This window comes from Heterodontus francisci, chromosome 24 (assembly GCF_036365525.1).
Source record: "Heterodontus francisci isolate sHetFra1 chromosome 24, sHetFra1.hap1, whole genome shotgun sequence".
NCBI lineage: Eukaryota > Metazoa > Chordata > Chondrichthyes > Heterodontiformes > Heterodontidae > Heterodontus > Heterodontus francisci.
In genome coordinates, this window is record NC_090394.1 from 49536593 (window position 1) to 49557017 (window position 20425).

Below are 20425 nucleotides of genomic sequence, written 5' to 3' on the forward strand. Positions count from 1 at the left end.
TCCTGTCTCTTATAACCTTTTCCAACATTTTACCCACAACCGAAGTAAGGCTCACAGGTCTATAATTACCAGGGCTGTCTCTACTCCCCTTCTTGAACAAGGGGACAACATTTGCTATCCTCCAGTCTTCCGGCACTATTCCTGTCGACAATGACGACATAAAGATCAAGGACAAAGGCTCTGCAATCTCCTCCCTAGCTTCCCAGAGAATCCTAGGATAAATCCCATCTGGCCCAGGGGACTTATCTATTTTCACACTTTCTGGCGGATCAATTGACTCTGTCAGCTGGTTGCTTACTGCAAAGCCTACATCATGCTCATGGCGATCTTCAGGACTCTTTCCATGCCAGTAGAAGATGCAATTAGCAGACATGGGCTCTTTCCAAGAGGCTAATCTGGTTTCTTGTAGAGTGGCAATGTCGAGACCAAGCTTGTGTCACAGTCAATCAGGGCTGTCTTTGTACACTTGCCTTGGGGGTTTTTTAAAAAAAATTCTTTCATGGGATGTGGGCATTGCTGGCAAGGCCAGCATGTGTTTCCCATCCCTAATTGTCCTTAACAATTGAGTGGCTTGCTAGGCCATTTCAGAGGCAGTTAAGAGTCAACCACATTGCTGTGGGTCTGGAGTCACATGTAGGCCAAACCAGGTAAAGGTGACAGATTTCTTTCCCTAAAGGCCATAAGTGAACCAGATGAGCTTTTATGACCATCAATGATGGCTCCATTTTATTAAAGAATTGAATTCCATGGGATTTGAACCCATGTTCCCAGTGCTTTAGCCTAGGCCTCTGGATTACTAGTTTAGTGACATACTGCTATGCCACCATCTCCCCATTGGGTCATTGTTCATTTCAGGGCACAGTCATCAGATTCCAGCTTCCAAGCTGAAAGGTTACCTTTCTTTGTTTGCTACGCAGCCTAGGCACGGTTTTAAGGAAGTGCAGACTTGCTTTGCATCTACACCCACCCCTCTTGACCTCATAGGCTGGCGTCCAGACGAAAGCCTATATGTCTGGAGCCTATTCGGTTGCAGGAATTGCTGGAAGATGTTAACTTGAGAGAAACACCAACTGCCTAATGGGAATCCACTGCAGATTTTGTCAGGTTTACTCCCTTAGCCATTAAGCTCTTGATTTTGTTGTTTATGCACTGACTGGCAGGGTCTGGATTGCCACAAGTTAATTTAACAAAGCAATAGCACGTTATAGTTTCTCAGCTCAAGTTTAACCCCCATCCCTAGCTTAGCAAAAAAAACTAATACAACCTGCTGTCCTGTGATATCACTCCTTGGTTTTTGTCAATTTTGAATTTGCCAAGTAAATATATTGTCACTGCTCCATGCTAAGCCTTTCCTCTCGGTTTATTTATGCCACTACTCCTCCTCCTGCTGCCACTCAGGTCCTTCATGTAATTTAGAGGGCTCTGTCCATGTACTACATTCTATTCAGCACCTGGCCAGTGATCTATTTACAGGTAACTGCCAACTGACTGGCAGTGTTACAACTTAAAATCTAAGCTTTAATTTCAGTTCAATAAAAAGCACATTTTCTGTACTTTTTAACCTACAACTTATTTCCCACTCATCACTAAATTCCCACCTTTCGCAAATTTCTGTTGTTAGAGGTCATATCTCTCACTCTTGTGTGCTCTCAGCTCTTCAATGAAGGTCATAAGATGTTACAGCTGCTTCTCACAACCAAATTACTTCAACCTCTCTGGCTACTTTCCTGCTATTGTTTTATGCATTCCAAGTAATTTTTTCATTTCAATATATTTAGTTTGCTCTGACACCATCTAGCATGCCTTTACTTCTTTCCCTTCACAGCACTTCAAAATCTTCTTCCCCCACCCCACATATTAGTGGGCTAAACCAGTAAATCCTTCCACAGCACCACTTGCCCTTGATCTGCAGCCACACAAGGCCTGTGGCACATACTAAGTCTCCTCGGTACTGAAATCTATTCCAGAGAAACAATGTTTTAAAAAGTACAAACTAGCTTAACAACCCATAAGAGTCAAGTGTGTTAGGCTGCATAACTTGTACATTGATGCCATTATGACTTATTGTTTGGCGAAGCATTTGAGCTTTGATGAGCGTGACCCCGGAGTCATCTCACTGTCTAGAGTAATCATGTAAACAGAAAAGCCTTTACAATGTAAGCAAAACAAAAGAAACAAATAATGATTTTGACGTAATTTTTAATAGATTGAGCAAGATTTCTTACAGTGCTGCGACCAGTAAATTTGTGTATCCTAATTGTTTTAAAAAATAAATCCACACAAGAATCCAAATGTTTTGTTTCTTGTTTTACAAAACTTAGTAATTCTATTTAAAAACATTTTATGCAACAGCCAAATACAGTTCATAAATTGAATGAATACAGGAACCCAGAAATCAACTGGTGGTTCAACAATTGAGAAAAAGAGCTGTTAATTTCTAGCAAGGACAACACAAATAACAAAAATACAACAAAGCAAAATACAACTGCTACTACATTAATTGGAATCCTTAATATAGTGTTGATATATTTAACTGAAATTCTGAACATATTTGATCTTCATTTCAAACTAAGGTTCTATTTCTTGCACAGCCTGGTGTTATATTTCATAAACAATGAATACTGGTTCTCAACAAATCAGAAGTCTAAGTGTATTGACACAAGACTGCTGCCCATATAACAGGGGTGCCATTACATAAATATATTAACATTTACTATACATCTAAAGTGCAATTACTGTTTAAAAGACTTACACTGATTGTTGTTGGTGCCAAAATTATTTTTAAATTCTGTGAAACAGTGTAGGCATTTTTTTTTTAAATAGTGAAACAGAATCATGGAACGAAGTTAAAAATGTTCAAACAGCTAGATCACTGAAGCTAAAAAAATTTGAAATTCATGTAGATTGACACTTCACATAGGAACACTTTTCACAGCAGTTCCAGCAGTTCACAATGATATATATCCCCATCAGTGACCTGCAAAACCACACACATTACACAATTACAGTAATTATCAGGCATACAGAAAAAAAACTGATGAAAAACATTGCAATTATTTACACATTTGATTATTACAGTCTGGCGTAGGGAGAGCGCCACACATTGTCTCATGTCATAATTTATGCACTGCAAAGCAAGAAAAAAATGTGACTTCACTTTTAGGAAGGAAAAATTGATCTAAACTCAAGCCTGTTTATCTGAAATAGTTCAAGACAAATTTAAATAGAAAATGATTTATTTTCCCAAATCTGAAAGCTAAAGTCAGTAATTCAAGAACAGAAAATGTAGTGTGACACAACAAAATGGTGAATAGCGGGGCAAGCAGTTGTTACAAAAATGGCAAGATCATTAAACTTGGACTATTTTTTCTCCCTTCTTTGAATCACGGATCATCTCTTTTATTTTTCCCACCAGGTGGGGTCATTCACATGGCTTAAAAGATGGCTGAACTGCACATTTTTCCCCACAAGGTGAATCAAGTAATCTCAGTAAAGAACATGCATATATGAACACTTTACTACTATACATTGCAACTAAAAACAGGCATTTTTAAAACCAAAATGTCGATCAATCACAAAAGTAGATTTTGTTTCCCAGAGTTACAAAACCCAACCGAAGGAAAATGGGCAAAGGCTACAAAATGATGAGTGTGCATAAACCAGTCCAGCAACTTTAAAACCTGAATACAGTAAAATCCAAATACAGAATCTTTCCCATACACTCAAGGTGTATAATAAACTGAAATATTCAAACAAAATCAAAAATTACCAAAATCTACATTTGGAATCCACATACAAATAAGACATACAGTGGTTTTCTAGATAGCAGCAAATTACAGGATGTAAAAGTAATTAAAAGACATTAATGGAACAGATGAATCTTGATGCAGTGCACTTGCTCCATTAACAAGTAGGTAACACTGTATTATAATACATTCTGTATAGAATTAGAATTGCAACAGTGAAGGAGTGCCTCTAAGCTTCTTAAAATATAGCATCCTCTCCTCCCTGCTTGGCATATAGACGTCCAGAAGAAATACAAATATATTCAGTGCAGACTGTCCTTTTGGTAGCTGAAAAGTAAAATATACATGTCAGTGAAATTACAAAATTATACAAAAAATATAAATGTAAATCTTTACAATAATACTTCAGCATTTTTCATTGCTGACTAATTTAGAATCAACTACGTGGGCAGCAGGCGGGATGCCATACTGTCCTCATCTACCACAGAATTGTTACAGCGCAGGAGGAGGCCATTCAGCCCATCGTCTGCACCAGCTCTCCGAGCGAACAGTTCACTTAGTGCCATTCCCCCGCCTTCTCCCCACAACCCTGTACATTCTTCCTCTTCAGGTAACTATCTAATTCCTTTTGAATGCTTTGGTTGAACCTGCCTCCACTGCACTCTCTTACCCTGGATTAGGGAGGTGGAAATTGGCCAGGATTTCTTCTCATTTAATTCTGGGCACCACTCTTTAGAAAGGATGTGAAGACCTTGAAAGAGGGTATATAAGTGATTTACTAGAATATTACCAGGGATGAGGGACTTGTGTGGAGAGATTGGAGAAGCTGAGATTGTTCTCCTTAGAGCAGAGAAGGTTAAGAGGAGATTTGCTAGACATGTTCAAAATCATGAACGATTTTGATAGACTAAATAAGGAGAAACAGTTTCTAGTGGCAGAACGGTTGGTAACCAGAGGATACAGGCTTAAGGTAATCGACAAAAGAACCAGAATTGACATGAGTAAACATTTTGTTGCAGATAGCGAGTTATGGTGATCTGGAATGGACTTCTTGAAAGGGTGGTAGAAGCAGATTCAATAGTAACATACGAAAAACAATTGAACAGATACTTGAAGGGAATAGAATTTCACGGCAATGGGAAAGAATAGGTGAGTGAGATTAATTAGATAGCTCTACCAAAGAGCCGACACAGACATGATGGGCCAAATGACCTCCTCCTATGTTGTATCATTTTATGATCAATATTCAGCAATTTTAAATAGATACACATTGCAAACATCAACTGGGGACAGGATCATGCTCGGCTATGATGTCCAGAGCAGTCAAATAGTCTGTCAACTGGCATTGCCCAAGCGCTCACATTATTAGATGAGGTACTGAATGACATGAGCTGTCCAAGACAGGAGAGAAAATTGGTGTAGAAAAACTAGCACAAGAGAAATATGCCCATGGTATATCAAATCATAGCAGGTTAACTGCACTGCACTTTTTGTGCCTATATAAATTACTTAATTCTAACCCTCAGGATTTAACTAGTCAAATTTGTATTGTTTCACTAAAAAACATTAGGCCTCTAATGTTATTAGTAAATGGTTATTTTTCTCAATCTTGTTTAAAGAGAACACCGCCACCGCCGCCCCCCCCCACCCCCCCCCCCCCCCACAACCCCACACACTCAAAGATTCAGTATGTGACCATTCCTTAATAATTTCCCAAAATTCTTTCAGATGACCAAAATCGACTTCTCATAAAAATTCAACTCAATCTATGTCAGGACTTTGAAACTTTAAGGTAAAACTATGCAAATACCATTGCATTTTGCAATTGTACATTTGGCCAAGTTGCATCCATTATGTATCTAACAATTATCATTCCCAACTCTATTTAGAAAAGTCACTCACATACATAGTCCAATTATATTCAAAATTATGCATCAGGATTCTGATATGCAAAACCATAAATCTGTTCAGGCAATGTTATCAATGCCAGCATGAAGAAAGCAGGATGCAATTGACTGATGCGGATAAACTACAGGAAAACAATCAGAGGATGAAAATGAGATAAAGAATTGATAGGAAAGGAAAGTCAAAAACAGCAAAGAAGCTGAATCACTGGGAGGCATATCTGGGTGACGGGGTTAATGATCTCTCCCATGCCTGCTTCTCTCTCCTCACAATGTGATTTGGTCAAGTGCAGCAACTTGATAGGCTAAAATAATCCAGAACATAACAGCAATGAGACCTGGATTCAAACTCACTGGAATGACGGAGGTGGAGGGGCGACATGATAGAGGTTTACAAAGTTATGAGCAGGATGGACAGAGTGGATAGTCAGAAGCTTTTTCCCAGGGTGGAAGAGTCAGTTACTAGGGGACATAGGTTTAAGGTGAGAGGGGCAAAGTTTAGAGGGGATGTGCGAGGCAAGTTCTTTACACACAGGGTGAGTGCCTGGAACTTGCTGCCGGGGGAGGTGGTGAAGCAGGTACGATAGCGACGTTTAAGAGGCATCTTGACAAATACATGAATAGGATGGGAATAGAGGGATACGGGTTCCCGGAAGTGCACAAGGTTTTAGTTTAGGCAGGCATCAAGATCGGCGCAGGCTTGGAGGGCCGAATGGCCTGTTCCTGTGCTGTACTGTTCTTTGTTCTCCTGGTTGACAAGTCAAACATCCTAGCACTGTACTTTCTTGCAGGTGTACAATATATTCTAGAAATACCCAGTGACCAAAAACATTATATAAACACTTCCAAGACATGAATGCAGAAACAAACAGCAAAGTTCTAAAATTTGTATTTTTCAAATTCTTACAAATAATACCACACTGAGCAAAATCATCTGCTTTCAATTAAACATCATAGAAAATCCATGGCCAGGTCAAAAGTCACCTCACAAGCTCAATTAAAACAGGAAGGAACAGAAAAAAGAAAAGCTAAAAGAAAAAAATTATAGACCTGGATTTCATGGTCAGTGGTGAAGTGGCAGCACTTCCTGCCAGCCTCAAAGAAAGCTGCCCGCAAAGATCTAGTGATCTCTGTGGCATTGATTGCCTCTTTCCCAATGTCAGTTTGAATCTAGTGCCAAGACAAAGGGATCTCCAGCTGTCCAGTAACAGCGACAACATCAAGCAGGTTAAGCAAGACTAAGCGTCAGTTCAGAGATTTTCACTTACGTTCCGTCTTGGGCGGGGAGGGGGGGGGGGGGGGGGGGAAACGGGTAAATGTAGAATCACTGGCAGCAACCCCTTGATTTCCACCTTTAACTGCGCACGTGTGGACTCCAGAAGTTTTGTCAGTTTCAAAGGAGTAATGGTGGCAAACATGACAGTTTTGCCATCATTACAAATGCAAACTCTGGACAAATGAAATAAAGAAACCAAGAAAAAAAGATATAAATCATTGTTCAAATGGAAAATTGGGCACATTGCGACATGCAATCTCACCAATTTTCAGAACCAGAAAATATCAAATGTGCACACATTAAAAGAACCACAACGAGATGCAAAAATAACTAGCAGATAAGAGCACACACAACTTCATTTTCAAAAGATTCTGCCTGAAACATAGCACCAGTCATTAACTAGCAAAACTATTCAATAAGTTTTTATTTCAAAGTTGTAAAAAATAAAGTTTTAAACAGCTCACCTTTTCCAAATTGCTTGCTTCAAAAAAAAAAGAGCACTAGAGTGATCACATTGCTCTGCTGTACTCTATACCACCTTTTGCTGAAATGCCAGGCCAGGGTAAAAAACTGCGGATAAGATTCTGTGCCTGACGGTAAATTCGCTGGGGAATGGAGCAAGGCCTCAGATTCACCAGAGTTGAGCCAATGTGATGAATATAGTCAGTGAAGGTGCGTCAAGGACTATAATACAATTTTTGCACAATATGTACTTAGAATAAATTCTTTATACAACAATGGAAAACTGAACAAGCAAGAATCTTTGAAACTGCAAATGATGCTTCTTTTTACAGTAATTCTAGCAGTGTCGCCCTTCAAACTGCAATGACGCATTGAATTAATGCATTAGAATAAAAATAATTAGGATACGAGAGGGAGAAGAGGCAAAAATATATATCCATTCCTTCAGTGGTGTAAATATGTGACTTCACTCAAAATCTTCTTAAACCATAGCTGAGATCAGCATTGCTGACAAAAGGTATGCAGGTAACCTAGTTGAAGATGCTCCACTGTAACCAACTGTCAGGAGGTAGAGTAACAGCAGCAGTCTACCTTTGGAAGCCAGTGGTTCCATGACCAGACTTCTAATCACTGCAGCTACTAAACTTTTGTTTTTTTTTGAATAAGTGTTAACAAAGTCAAAGTCCATTAACCATTTGATTTCTATATTTGTTGACTTACTAGCATATTATTTCTGTGCTGTACATATCGACAAAAACATTTTTTGCAATGTTGGGAGAGTTTTTTCTTTTTTGTAGCTGGTACAGTACTTTGGAAGTCAGGACAGATGATTCTCAAGAATATATGTCTATTTGAAAGGAGTTCCTTAAATAAAAGTGTTTGACAGCCACTCTTTTACACCAAGCTTAAATATTTCTCTTGCCATGTGCCTTCTTCATGCTGGAAGCTGGCAATCACTGCATGCCACCCTTTCAGGGCTCTAAGGATTGTATCAGGTTTTTATGTGATGCCCCATCTTCTAATTTTGCTCGCTTTTGCTTGCCTCTCCCTTCAAACCTTGTCAGTAATAATTTCAATAATTTTACTTTTGATTCCCAAAGTGCTACTTCAAGAACCCTATCACTACTAGTTTTCTTGTACAATTAATTTTTTTACATGCTACAACTTGGTCAAAGAATCTTTTTCTTTACTGTGATCACCTTCCCCTATATTTCTTTTACAAAACCATAATCTGGAGGTTTAATGATATCCCCTTTTGACCTGAACTGACCTTATGCCTTTAATACATGTACTTCTCCAATCTCTCCAGGGGCAGGGCAAATAAGAAGAGCTTGATACGAATTGTTAGGCTGTGTTATTTCACAGCCAATGAACATACAGCAAAAGTTATAATCAGATTCACTTAGTTCAATTTATTTTTATGTAATGTTACAAAACAAAGAATGCACTATGCTTCCTCATATCAATGGATATAACTTAAGACTTAACTTTGAACATTTTCAACCCCTTTACCTTAAAGATTCTCTCAACTTTCTTTTTACAAAACTGGACTGCCCTTGCAGCCTTCTATTTGTAAAAGCCTAACTCCAATGTCAACTATTTTTCACTGCCACCAGCATTTTGGTACTGATCTAAATCTACATCACCAAGCCCTTCTGTCTTATGAATTAACTCAGAGCTAAATTTAGTTCAAGAGTAGTATTTTTAACACTATTTTATACCATGGTTTCCCCCATGCCAAGTTATAAATCCTGAATGTGACAAGTTGCTTAAAGATTGTTATTTTTAAGAACCGAACTACACACTTTGAAAAAAGTTTGAGAGAGAAATAACTTTTTCCCCCAAAGTTGAACACACCAAACTTCAAGAACATCGTAGTCAACGAAGTCCCCACTCTGGTCACCCAGACTATCTTCAGAAGGTTTAATGCAAAGATGTTTATAGAGAGGCAGCTACAGGAAAACACATTTTTCAACTCTACTTGAGGCTCCCTCTTCTTAACACACAAATAAAATCTTGATATTCCTTAACCCATTCCCACAAACATTTGGATTAATTAACAAGTCTATGAAACTCTAGTTCATTGACACTACAGAGGCTCAGCTATCCTCCACATATTGTTTCTCATTCAGCTTCCTTTTCATCTTCCCTAAAGTCACAACTTACTTACCAAAGAAGAAAATAAGATTCTTCATCCAGTTTTCTCCCTTATTGGATTATATGATAGGCTGTCAGAATGAAAAGATTCTTAAATCTGGGCTTTTATAAATTTATTCAACTAAACAAATTATCTCCAAATGTAAAATAATCTCCCTGGATTTCACCAGTTGGCCTCAATCTTCCAAAATTTCACAGTTGAATATTCAAACCCAGATCTCTTGAATTTGATGCTAGTTATTACTGCTTTGCAGACAGATCTGGGAAGATTCTTGGTAGGTTCTCAGCCATTATTCTCTAAATTCCTTAAGGTAAACTCCAAATTATTTTCCTCTCCCTACTAATGACATCCAAGCCTTTTGCCTGTTAATGTATCTATCTTTTGAGTTGTCTCCTTCTGGGCAACTTCAGTATCTAGCATGAACACTGATTTCTTGGTGACAATCATCTCAATTAAGGTATATTTCAGGCTCTGGTTATCAAATATCTCTTACTGCAAATAAATAGAATTGTCCTGAAAATGAACTTATAATTTCTTCCAAAAATGTCTTTTTAATCAAATACTCACTTTACCAAATTTTTATCCTGCTGTCAAACCTGACCAGCAATATAAATTTCACACTCTTAAAAAAAAATGACATCGACACTGATCAAAGTACACAAGTTAAAATAACTGGCCCTGTTTTTCATAAGGAATGAGAAAACTTTGAAATTTGAATGATTAACAGTACGTCAGTTTCTGGCAAAATGCTCCTTCCCTATCCAAGGCAAAGATCATTTTGCTAGCTGAACAGACTCAAACATTAAAACACTAGAGAAAAGCTACACTGCTATCCAATGACATGTTTCCAGACAACATTTTAGGTTTAATTGGACATCCAGTGAAGCATTAAATGATTTTATCTTACCATTTCTACTGATTCTTAGTATGTTACTTAAATGGTAAGGTTATTTAGCCAAGTTAACATTGCTGTCTAACTGACTAAATATACGGAGGTAGTGGGATTAAGCTCAAGAATAATACCCATGATAATGGTGCTCATTACCCAAAGGAGGGTTCTCCAACACCAATACAGAACCAATAATTCCAATCCCTTTGATCAGAAACCTAGCAATTCAGAAAAAGAACTGCACAATGGTTGTTGTGTAACAAATTTGTTTAGGAGGAATCGTTATTATACAACTAAGCCTGTGAGAATCATTCAAACCTTTCAAAAAATTCTAGCCAAATGACTTAGCATTGGAAATAAATCCAACTGCATGTTTGGGAGATTAAACTTCTTTCAGGCAAAACAAATTACAAGTAATTTTCTTCACAACTGACTTCAATGCACTTTGTTTTGATTAACACTTTATGAAATACAATAAATCATAGATTTTGTGTGTAAGTTAGTAACATTTTATTTTAGTGCTAAAAAGATCAGAGAAAACCAAAAAAAAAAGCTGTAAGGCTTAAACTCAACAATTAAAAATTTCTTAAAAGTCAATCAAATGTTTTTCTATTGAATTATATTTAACAAGTTGAGACCTATAAATTATTAAACAATTGCAATAAAAACTGTTGTAGTTAAATGCAGTACAAAAAAAAACATATTTAGGGTGGGGATGGTTAAGGAGTTCGATTTTGTTTAAAGGATATAAGATTGTCCAAGGAGGATGTCCCCCATTGATATAAAGAACATACGTGAAGCCATCCTTCAAAACACCACGTATAGAGTAATAATAGGGCAGGTAGTGATGTTGTTTAAAGTCCCTATTTTCATAGAAGTGGATGGCAGTACTGTTGGTAGTAAGGACATGCAAATAGATTGCTTTGCAATGATCTTGAGCAGTGGTTGATATGTGATCCTTGAGACTTTCAAGTAATAAAGAACCTTGAAAATAAAAAGGTACAGCAGTCATTAAAATTCACTTCAAGGTTTTACATTTTAATACATAGAGGGCTACGTTATCGGACAATGTGACCACTAGGAGATGCTATAAGCGCGAATGCGCAAATGCAGCCTGTTCCACTAAAATGTCACAATGGGCAACATTCAGGCATCTGCCAGGACTACAGATGGCGCTGCTCCGTTAATCGCAGAAAGGCAAAGTAAACTCATGGCAGCACACAATGGGCGGGGGGGGGAAAAGAGAGCGGGGCGGGGGGGGGGGGGGGAAAAGAGAGAGCGGGGCGGGGGGGGGGGGGGAGAAAAAAAAGAGAGCGGGGCGGGGGGGGGGGGAAAAAGAGAGCGGGGCGGGGGGGGGGGGGAAAGAGAGCGGGGCGGGGGGGGGGGAAAGAGAGCGGGGCGGGGGGGGGGGGAAAGAGAGCGGGGCGGGGGGGGGGAAAAGAGAGCGGGGCGGGGGGGGGGAAAAGAGAGCGGGGCGGGGGGGGGAAAAAGAGAGCGGGGCGGGGGGGGGAAAAAGAGAGCGGGGCGGGGGGGGGAAAAAGAGAGCGGGGCGGGGGGGGGAAAAAGAGAGCGGGGCGGGGGGGGGAAAAAGAGAGCGGGGCGGGGGGGGGGAAAAAAGAGAGCGGGGCGGGGGGGGGAAAAAGAGAGCGGGGCGGGGGGGGGGGGGAAAGAGAGCGGGGCGGGGGGGGGGGGAAAGAGAGCGGGGCGGGGGGGGGGGAAAAGAGAGCGGGGCGGGGGGGGGGAAAGACAGCGGGGCGGGGGGGGGGGGGGAAGAGAGCGGGGCGGGGGGGGGGGGGGAAGAGAGCGGGGCGGGGGGGGGGAAAGAGAGCGGGGCGGGGGGGGGGGAAAGAGAGCGGGGCGGGGGGGGGGAAAGAGAGCGGGGCGGGGGGGGGGGAAAGAGAGCGGGGCGGGGGGGGGGAAAGAGAGCGGGGCGGGGGGGGGGAAAGAGAGCGGGGCGGGGGGGGGGAAAGAGAGCGGGGCGGGGGGGGGGAAAGAGAGCGGGGCGGGGGGGGGGAAAGAGAGCGGGGCGGGGGGGGGGAAGAGAGCGGGGCGGGGGGGGGGGAAAGAGAGCGGGGCGGGGGGGGGGAAAGAGAGCGGGGCGGGGGGGAAAGAGAGCGGGGCGGGGGGGGAAAGAGAGCGGGGCGGGGGGGGAAAGAGAGCGGGGCGGGGGGGGAAAGAGAGCGGGGCGGGGGGGGAAAGAGAGCGGGGCGGGGGGGGAAAGAGAGCGGGGCGGGGGGGGAAAGAGAGCGGGGCGGGGGGGGAAAGAGAGCGGGGCGGGGGGGGAAAGAGAGCGGGGCGGGGGGGGAAAGAGAGCGGGGCGGGGGGGGAAAGAGAGCGGGGCGGGGGGGGGAAAGAGAGCGGGGCGGGGGGGGGAAAGAGAGCGGGGCGGGGGGGGGAAAGAGAGCGGGGCGGGGGGGGGAAAGAGAGCGGGGCGGGGGGGGGAAAGAGAGCGGGGCGGGGGGGGGAAAGAGAGCGGGGCGGGGGGGGGAAAGAGAGCGGGGCGGGGGGGGGAAAGAGAGCGGGGCGGGGGGGGGAAAGAGAGCGGGGCGGGGGGGGGAAAGAGAGCGGGGCGGGGGGGGGAAAGAGAGCGGGGCGGGGGGGGGAAAGAGAGCGGGGCGGGGGGGGGAAAGAGAGCGGGGCGGGGGGGGGAAAGAGAGCGGGGCGGGGGGGGGGAAAGAGAGCGGGGCGGGGGGGGAAAGAGAGCGGGGCGGGGGGGGGAAAGAGAGCGGGGCGGGGGGGGGAAAGAGAGCGGGGCGGGGGGGGGAAAGAGAGCGGGGCGGGGGGGGGAAAGAGAGCGGGGCGGGGGGGGGAAAGAGAGCGGGGCGGGGGGGGGAAAGAGAGCGGGGCGGGGGGGGGAAAGAGAGCGGGGCGGGGGGGGGAAAGAGAGCGGGGCGGGAGGGGGAAAGAGAGCGGGGCGGGAGGGGGAAAGAGAGCGGGGCGGGAGGGGGAAAGAGAGCGGGGCGGGAGGGGGAAAGAGAGAGCGGGGCGGGAGGGGGAAAGAGAGAGCGGGGCGGGAGGGGGAAAGAGAGAGCGGGGCGGGAGGGGGAAAGAGAGAGCGGGGCGGGAGGGGGAAAGAGAGAGCGGGGCGGGAGGGGGAAAGAGAGAGCGGGGCGGGAGGGGGAAAGAGAGAGCGGGGCGGGAGGGGGAAAGAGAGAGCGGGGGTTAGATTGAAATGACAATAACATTTAAACCCTACAGAATTTTTCAAACTGATTTGCTTTTTTAGCGTTCACAAACTTTGACATCAATCAATGATCCTGACAGAGCTACTTAAAATCCATCAAGTACAAACAGTGGCTTCAATCTTCATTAACCTAGTATATGTGACAATGTTTTACACTAGAAATAAAATGGCAACAAGTGAATACACTTACCTATTCCATGTTTTCTGAATTCTTTTACAACTCCTAGACTTAAAATGTAAGCAACTTGTGTCTCTATAGGAAAACTAGAGGCCAGAATATCACCATCCTGTAGTTAATAGGAAGACAGAAAGTTATTCAATTATAGCAAATTATTGATAAAGATAAACTAAATATTGATCAGTAATTTATCAGACAGTGTTGAATAGCTTTAAGAGTTTTGTTCAGAAAAAAAAAAAGCAGCAAGTGTTGGAAATACACAAATCAGTCTCCATCTCCATAGATGCTGTCTGACTGTTGGGTTTTTCAGCATTTTTTTTCTTTTTGATTCACATTCCGTGCATTTGCAGTTTTTTTCATTTAAGAATTTTACTTAGTTTTGCTTTTGGAGGAAGAGATTTTTTTAAAAATTATTTCTATTTTGAAATGTTATTTCTTATTGAAATATGCAAGTACATGTGACCAAGCAAAAATTATTTTCCTACCTTCTCACTTCTTCGTCAGTGCAAGCATGCAGTACAATGTATTAGAAGCTAAAATCTTGCTCTGCTGAGGACTTAGTGAATTTAACAAGTGAGGAACTGTGGAATCTTGCTCAAACAGGTTTTCTTAATTTTGTGATCTGAACAGAAAGCATCACCAAGCTATTTTGCCACCAAAACCAAGCCTGACCAATCACGGGATGTGGGCGTTGCTGGCAAGGATTGCTAATTGCTCGTGAAGGTGATGGTGAGCCTCCTTCCCGAATACAACTGAGTGGCTTACTAGGCCATTTCAGAGGACAGTTAAGAGTCTACTACATTACTATGGGTCTAGAGTCACATATAGGCCTGATCCGGTGTGGATGGCAGATTTCCTTCGATAAAGGATATTAATGAGCCAGATAGGTTTTAATGACAATTCTGTAGTTTCATGGTCACCATTAGCTTTTTATTCCAGATTTATTTAATTAAATGAATTTAAATTCCCCAGCTGCCATGATGGGATTTGAACTCAATATCCCTGGATTATTAGTCCTGCCCTCTGGATCACTAGTCCACAAGCATATCACACCTCTCACATACATGTGAACTTCCAGCAAGAATTACAGAGTAGCAATCAGGAATGGGAAAAGCTGCAGTTCTTTCCTCCACTTCCCATTGAATTCTCCCTCACTGCCCAGGCTGAGATCAGCTAATCAAACCCAGAGCTCCCTGCTCTGTATAGTTAAGTACCAAACAACAAAGTATAATTAGCCACTAAGCCATCACAGTAGCTCCTCAAATTGTTCCAGTAACCATATTAAAACACAGAAAAATCAATATTGCTTTCTTTGATTATTTGCTTCTTTGGTAACAATAAAGACTAAAGTAGGACAAATAATCCAATGGGACATACAGTGCTTTGTATTATGCATCACTTCTAAGGTTTTGAAATCACTGCAGGCTTCTTCATTTTCAACATATCGTAGTAATTTTACTGCAGATAATGACCATTAAATCTTGCCGTCATTTGTTAGCAGATTGAAGTATCTTGAAATCTTGTTATTTGTAATTATTTAATACAATATATTAATTGTGTAGCTTGCTTATCAAAAATAATTTGCCTCCTGTTTGTTTAGCATTGTTGTAATAAGCAAATGCGAGTTAGTCACAGAATGTTAAGCTTAAAAAGGATCTTTAACAGACAAGTCCAGGCTTTGTATTGCAGTCCATACATATATTCTGCAATACATTGTCAGTAAACAGATTTTGTTTTAAAAGAAAAAGCACAAACAGTCTTAATCTCTCACAAGTTCTTGCATTTAAAATGAAATGTGGAACAACCATCTATAGAATACGTTGCAAAGACATACCTCTTTATGTACTTTTGCTCGACTTTTTATTTCAGACACTATCATTCCCACAATGCCACCTTTATATGTGGCTGCCAAAGAAAAGAATTTCTTGTTGGAAGTGATGTCCCGGTACCATGAATCTGGGTACCTGCTCAAAGCAGAAGATAAGATCAAACTTCTTTCTACAAACTCTATCAAATAGTTCCCTATGTTGTAACTGTAAAACAAAAGCAGCACCAATGGAGGTTAATTTGACACTTTCAATTATTTTGCTGATATTTTCAGTACCACTTTTAAGTTCATGATTTGTCATTAGACCCCAATCCAGCTTCATAATAAAATGAGTTTACCCTGAAGCAAGGCTTGAAATTAAAGGCTGCGTTCGCTGACAACGCAACCTCTAGGTGGATCAGCACTTGCACATGCTCAAATACAGCCCTATGCACTGAAACGTTACTGTCTGCGACATTTTTGGCAGCTGCCAGTAATAAAGATGGCATTGCTCAATTTATCACAAAAACAAATGAAACGCAAATGTCTACAGTGGCTGCGATCGCCACCTCCATCCCACCCCCAACATTACCCCACTCCCTCCTGCCATTGCCCTTCTCTTCACCACTGCCTCCTGCATCCGTCTGCTCACTGCTTGCACCACACCTTGCCACTCTCCCCCCTCGGCCATTTGCTCCCTGCTTCACTACCTCCTAGGCTCTCTCCCCTCCCCTGCCTATCTCGTCACTTTCTCTCTCCCCCCACATCCTCTGGGCAGGGAAGAAAGACGGCGATCGCGGGAGGGAGCGGGGAACAGAGCGGGGGGGGGGCGAAGAAGCAGCGAGGCAGGGAGTGAGTGGCCCACAGGTAGGTGGGGGGGTGAAGTGGGAGCGAACAGCCGAGGGAGGAGAAATGGTGAGGTGGGGAGCGAGTGCCGAGCAGATGTTGCAGTAAGCGATGACGTTTTCAGGCGCATGCGTGAATTAGTCCTGGCAAGCCGGGTGTTGACGTAGGCTGCACATGCGCAGCACCATACTGACAGCAAGGGTTCGTTCTGTGCACGTGCGAAGCTGGGTGTGCTCTGATGACGTCAGCGCTGGGCTGCATTGTCAGGGGTGTCACTTTGGAAATTAAATCTTGTCTGTTAAAGACTGTGTGTGAACAGCAGACCAATGCTTCTGGTAGGATCAACACAGGGGAAATATCTGTGAGCAATAAGTCTGCTCTTCCATTTAGTCAGAGAAGGCCACAAACCTTACTCTGAAGAATCGATAAGAAGGAAATAAAATTAAATGCTAGTAATACTCACTCTATTGGGAACCAGTCACCACACAAGAGCTTCACTGTATCTATGTCATCATGACAGAGTAAGCGAAGTTGTATTTCACTAAGTACAGTGGAGGATAGGATGTCTGTCATTCACAGCTGAAAAGGAATACAAACTGCCATTACTGCATAGTGCATTTAAATCAGCCTCATTTAGAAGACAGACAAATAGGTACATTCAATGGAAGCCTGCTACACCAATAACCAAAAGGCCTCTGCTGCCCAGAATGTGGTGGCATTTAGGTGATAACATTTCCCTGACTGATTCAGATCCAGATTAGTCCCAAGGCCAGTGTGATATACCAGGACTCACTGAGGTCAATGGTACCTCTCCTATGCACAAAAGTCAATAGCTGTAGTCTCTATCATCAAAAAGAGAAGAGAAAAATATAAGTCTCGTAAGGCTAAAATAGCTTTTAAAATGAAAAATATTTCCCAGATGATAAATTATCTTATATGTATTTTGGGAGGGGATGTGGAGTATAACTTTTGAAGACACCCTAGCCTTTCTTTACGACTTCAGCTATCCAACTTTGAAACATTTTAATGTTATCAATAATCACCCACATACTGCAACCTCTTTTAGAATGCATAGTAATTTCTGACATAATTTACATTGTTCACAGCCAGAGGAAATGCTAACGCAGATGAAAAGGGTCCTTACCCTCGTCCGAAGCGAGGGTTAAATGAGAAAACGACGAAGCTGCATTGGAAACTTTCAGCTGGTTAATGATAGCGTAGTCACAATTGCAATCTGAGCGACAAGTAACCGTGAAGATGGTCGGGCGCTGCAGACGAATTTTACTGGAACCGACCATGTATTTTCTCCTAGTTGACCAGAACACTCATGATGAAACTTAAGAACGTGCAGAGAATTACTACCATACTGGCATTAGCGCGTTCCACGGAGTACATGAAACAAACTGCATGAGAATTGGGGATGCAAGCTGCATCACTGCCTTTCGATTTCACCCATTCACACAGAAGACACAAGCAACAGGATTCTTCCTACAGTATGATATTGTACCTGTCACAAATATATCATTTTACGGCTGATACTGGGATGACACATTTCCCCTTACTGATTAACAAGGTTTCACAATTCGCAAAGATATGTAAAATATAACGCCCTCCTCACTTATTAATCAGCTGAAATGGATTGTGTTGCTGAAAAATACTATTCCACACGCCGAGTCGTTTCATACTCAGAAATGTAAACTGTGGTAAAGACTGGCATTAATACTCCAAATCCAACCAATCCACTCAACATGAATGACACTGAAATATCAACACCAAAACCTTTCGAACACAAAACAATTGGATGCAAACGGCCAGTCAATTAGTAACTGTTATTTTGTGACTTCAGCCATGCCCAATCCGCCCGCCCCGCGCAATCACATTGGCCCTTGTTACCCAATTAGAACACAGATTAATAATCCGCCGGCTCTGAGTGGCTGTTCCCTGCGTCAATCTCCACACCGCGCCCCGCCTCCCTGTGATGCGCATGCGCATTGACCGCCACCGGCGGCCTCCCAGCTGGCGCCGCCCGCAAAGCCTGGCGCTCTGCTCAGTCACAGGCGTCCTCTCCGCTTCATACAAACACCTGGCGCTCACCTCGGTTCCGCGACGGACGTGCGAAAAAAGCCGGATGCAGCGCTGGCCGCAAGTGGAGTCAGGCCAGCCGAGGGGGGAATGCGGTCATTCTAGTCACGGTAAACAAGCGGCTCCCGGACACCGTCAACCGCCTCGCAGCCACTCGTCAGCCTACTTCCGCTCTTGCTCAGCTCTCGCGAGATCTCACAGGGCGAAGAGCTTCACATTGTCCACTGAGTGGCTCAACTCACGTCACACTACACTGTTGTGTGAATGCAGTTAGAGCTTCTGTAGTTTAAAAGTAGAATTGCAAATGTCCCAACCTGCAAAATGATTTAACAAATAGAAGTTTTTTTGTTTCTACAAGACCATAGTGCCTCATAAGATTTATTACCTTTTCTGAAAGGAAGTAACTAAATTATCAACAACTTTCCACCTTATTTTCTTTTGTTAAGCCAATTAAATAAATAAATCCAAATTGGGCCTAATGGTGGAGAGCCACGATTCCCTCTTCTGCGATCAACCATTCCCAATCCTCCTCACTCGTTGGCACCCAAGTTCAGTGAATATGTTCAACTCATCTTAGAATGGTCCGAGTGCTAATGGCCAGGATTGCTGCTTCTGTTAGTGTAGGTGTAAATGTACCTGGGATGCCTGGTCATTACAGCAGGAAGGTAACAAGAGATGGGGTGGAATTTCCTATGTATTTGCACCCAGCAGCATAAGAAATAGGAGTAAGCCAATCCCTGTTCCCAAATGCATATTGGCTTATTAAGAATTGCTTCATCCCCCGCTAGCGCTGTACTTGCAAATTTCCTGCAATAGTACCAGTTCAAAATAGATGTAAAATTAAACCCAGAATTTTAGGCGAGCGAGTGATTTAATGACAAAAAGTAAGGCTGAAGCATTTACAACAATCTTCAGCTAGAAGTGCCAAATGGATGATCCATCTCAGTCTCCTCCTGAAGTCCCCTGCATCACAGATGCCAGTCTTCAGCCAATTCAATTCATTTCATGTGACATCAAGAAATGACTGAAGGCACTGAATACTGCAAAAGATATGGGCCTTGACAATATTCCGGCAATAGTACTGAAGACCTGTGCTCCAGAATTTGTCACGCCCCTAGCCAAGCTGTTCCAGTACAGCCACAACAGTGCCATCTATCCAGCAATGTGGAAAGTTGCCCAGGTATGTCCTGTACATAAAAAGCAGGACAAATCCAACCCAGCCAATTACCGCCCCATCAGTCTACTCTCGATCATCAGTAAAGTGATGGAAGGTCGTCGACAGCGCTATCAAGCGGCAATTGCTTAGCAATAACCTGCTCAGTGATGTTCTGTTTAGGTTCCACCAGGGCCACTCAGCTCATGACCTCATTACAGCCTTGGTTCAAACATGGACAAAAGAGCTGAATTCAAGAGGTGAGATGAGAGTGACTGCCCTTGACATCAAGGCAGCATTTGACTGAGTATGGCATCAAGGAGTCAATAGGAATCAGGGAAAACTCTCCACTGGTTGGAGTCATACCTAGCGCAAAGGAAGACGGTTGTGGTTGTTGATGATCAATCATCTCAGCTCCAGGACATCACTGCAGGAGTTCCTCAGGGTCGTGTCCTAGGCCCAACCATCTTCAGCTGCTTCATCAATGACCTTCCTTCAATCGTAAGGTCAGAAGTGGGGATGTGCGCTGATGATTGCACACTGTTCAGCACCGTTCATGACTCCTCAGATACTGAAGCAGTCCGTGTAGAAATGCAGCAAGACCTGGACAATATCCAGGCTTGGGCTGATAAATGGCAAGTAATATTCATGTCACAAAGTGCCAGGCAATGACTATCTCCAACAAGAGAGAATCTACCTATCTCCCCTTGACATTCAATGGCATTACGATCGCTGAATCA

At 43.1% G+C, this 20425-nt stretch overlaps 1 protein-coding gene across 3 annotated transcripts; it reads right to left on the reverse strand.

Annotated features, from left to right (window-relative positions):
- Positions 1-2182: 2182 nt before the first annotated feature.
- On the reverse strand, positions 2183-18719 carry naa60 (N-alpha-acetyltransferase 60, NatF catalytic subunit). 3 transcript variants are annotated; one of them, XM_068056147.1, is made up of 8 exons: positions 18545-18719; positions 17595-17758; positions 16914-17029; positions 15632-15830; positions 13810-13906; positions 11185-11419; positions 7391-7592; positions 2183-4073 (listed from the first exon to the last, which is right to left on the reverse strand). In XM_068056147.1, exons 3-7 carry the CDS (start codon positions 17021-17023, stop codon positions 7436-7438), a joined length of 798 nt encoding a protein of 265 aa, XP_067912248.1. In that variant the 5' UTR covers positions 17024-17029; positions 17595-17758; positions 18545-18719; the 3' UTR covers positions 2183-4073; positions 7391-7435. The 3 variants fall into 3 exon arrangements, with proteins under 3 accessions (XP_067912248.1, XP_067912250.1, XP_067912249.1); XM_068056149.1 differs by having other exon boundaries at positions 15632-15761; positions 18545-18718; XM_068056148.1 differs by lacking the exon at positions 17595-17758.
- Positions 18720-20425: the final 1706 nt, after the last annotated feature.

Bases quoted from the DNA above. Each gene is read 5' to 3' on its own strand.
- naa60 (XM_068056148.1), bottom strand. From the start codon at position 17,023: ATGACAGACATCCTATCCTCCACTGTACTTAGTGAAATACAACTTCGC. The intron at 13,907-15,631 runs GTATGTCTTTGC...TATTAACTACAG, and splicing joins GAGCAAAAGTACATAAAGAG to GATGGTGATATTCTGGCCTC. The intron at 11,420-13,809 runs GTAAGTGTATTC...TTTATTTTCAAG, and splicing joins ATTCAGAAAACATGGAATAG to GTTCTTTATTACTTGAAAGT.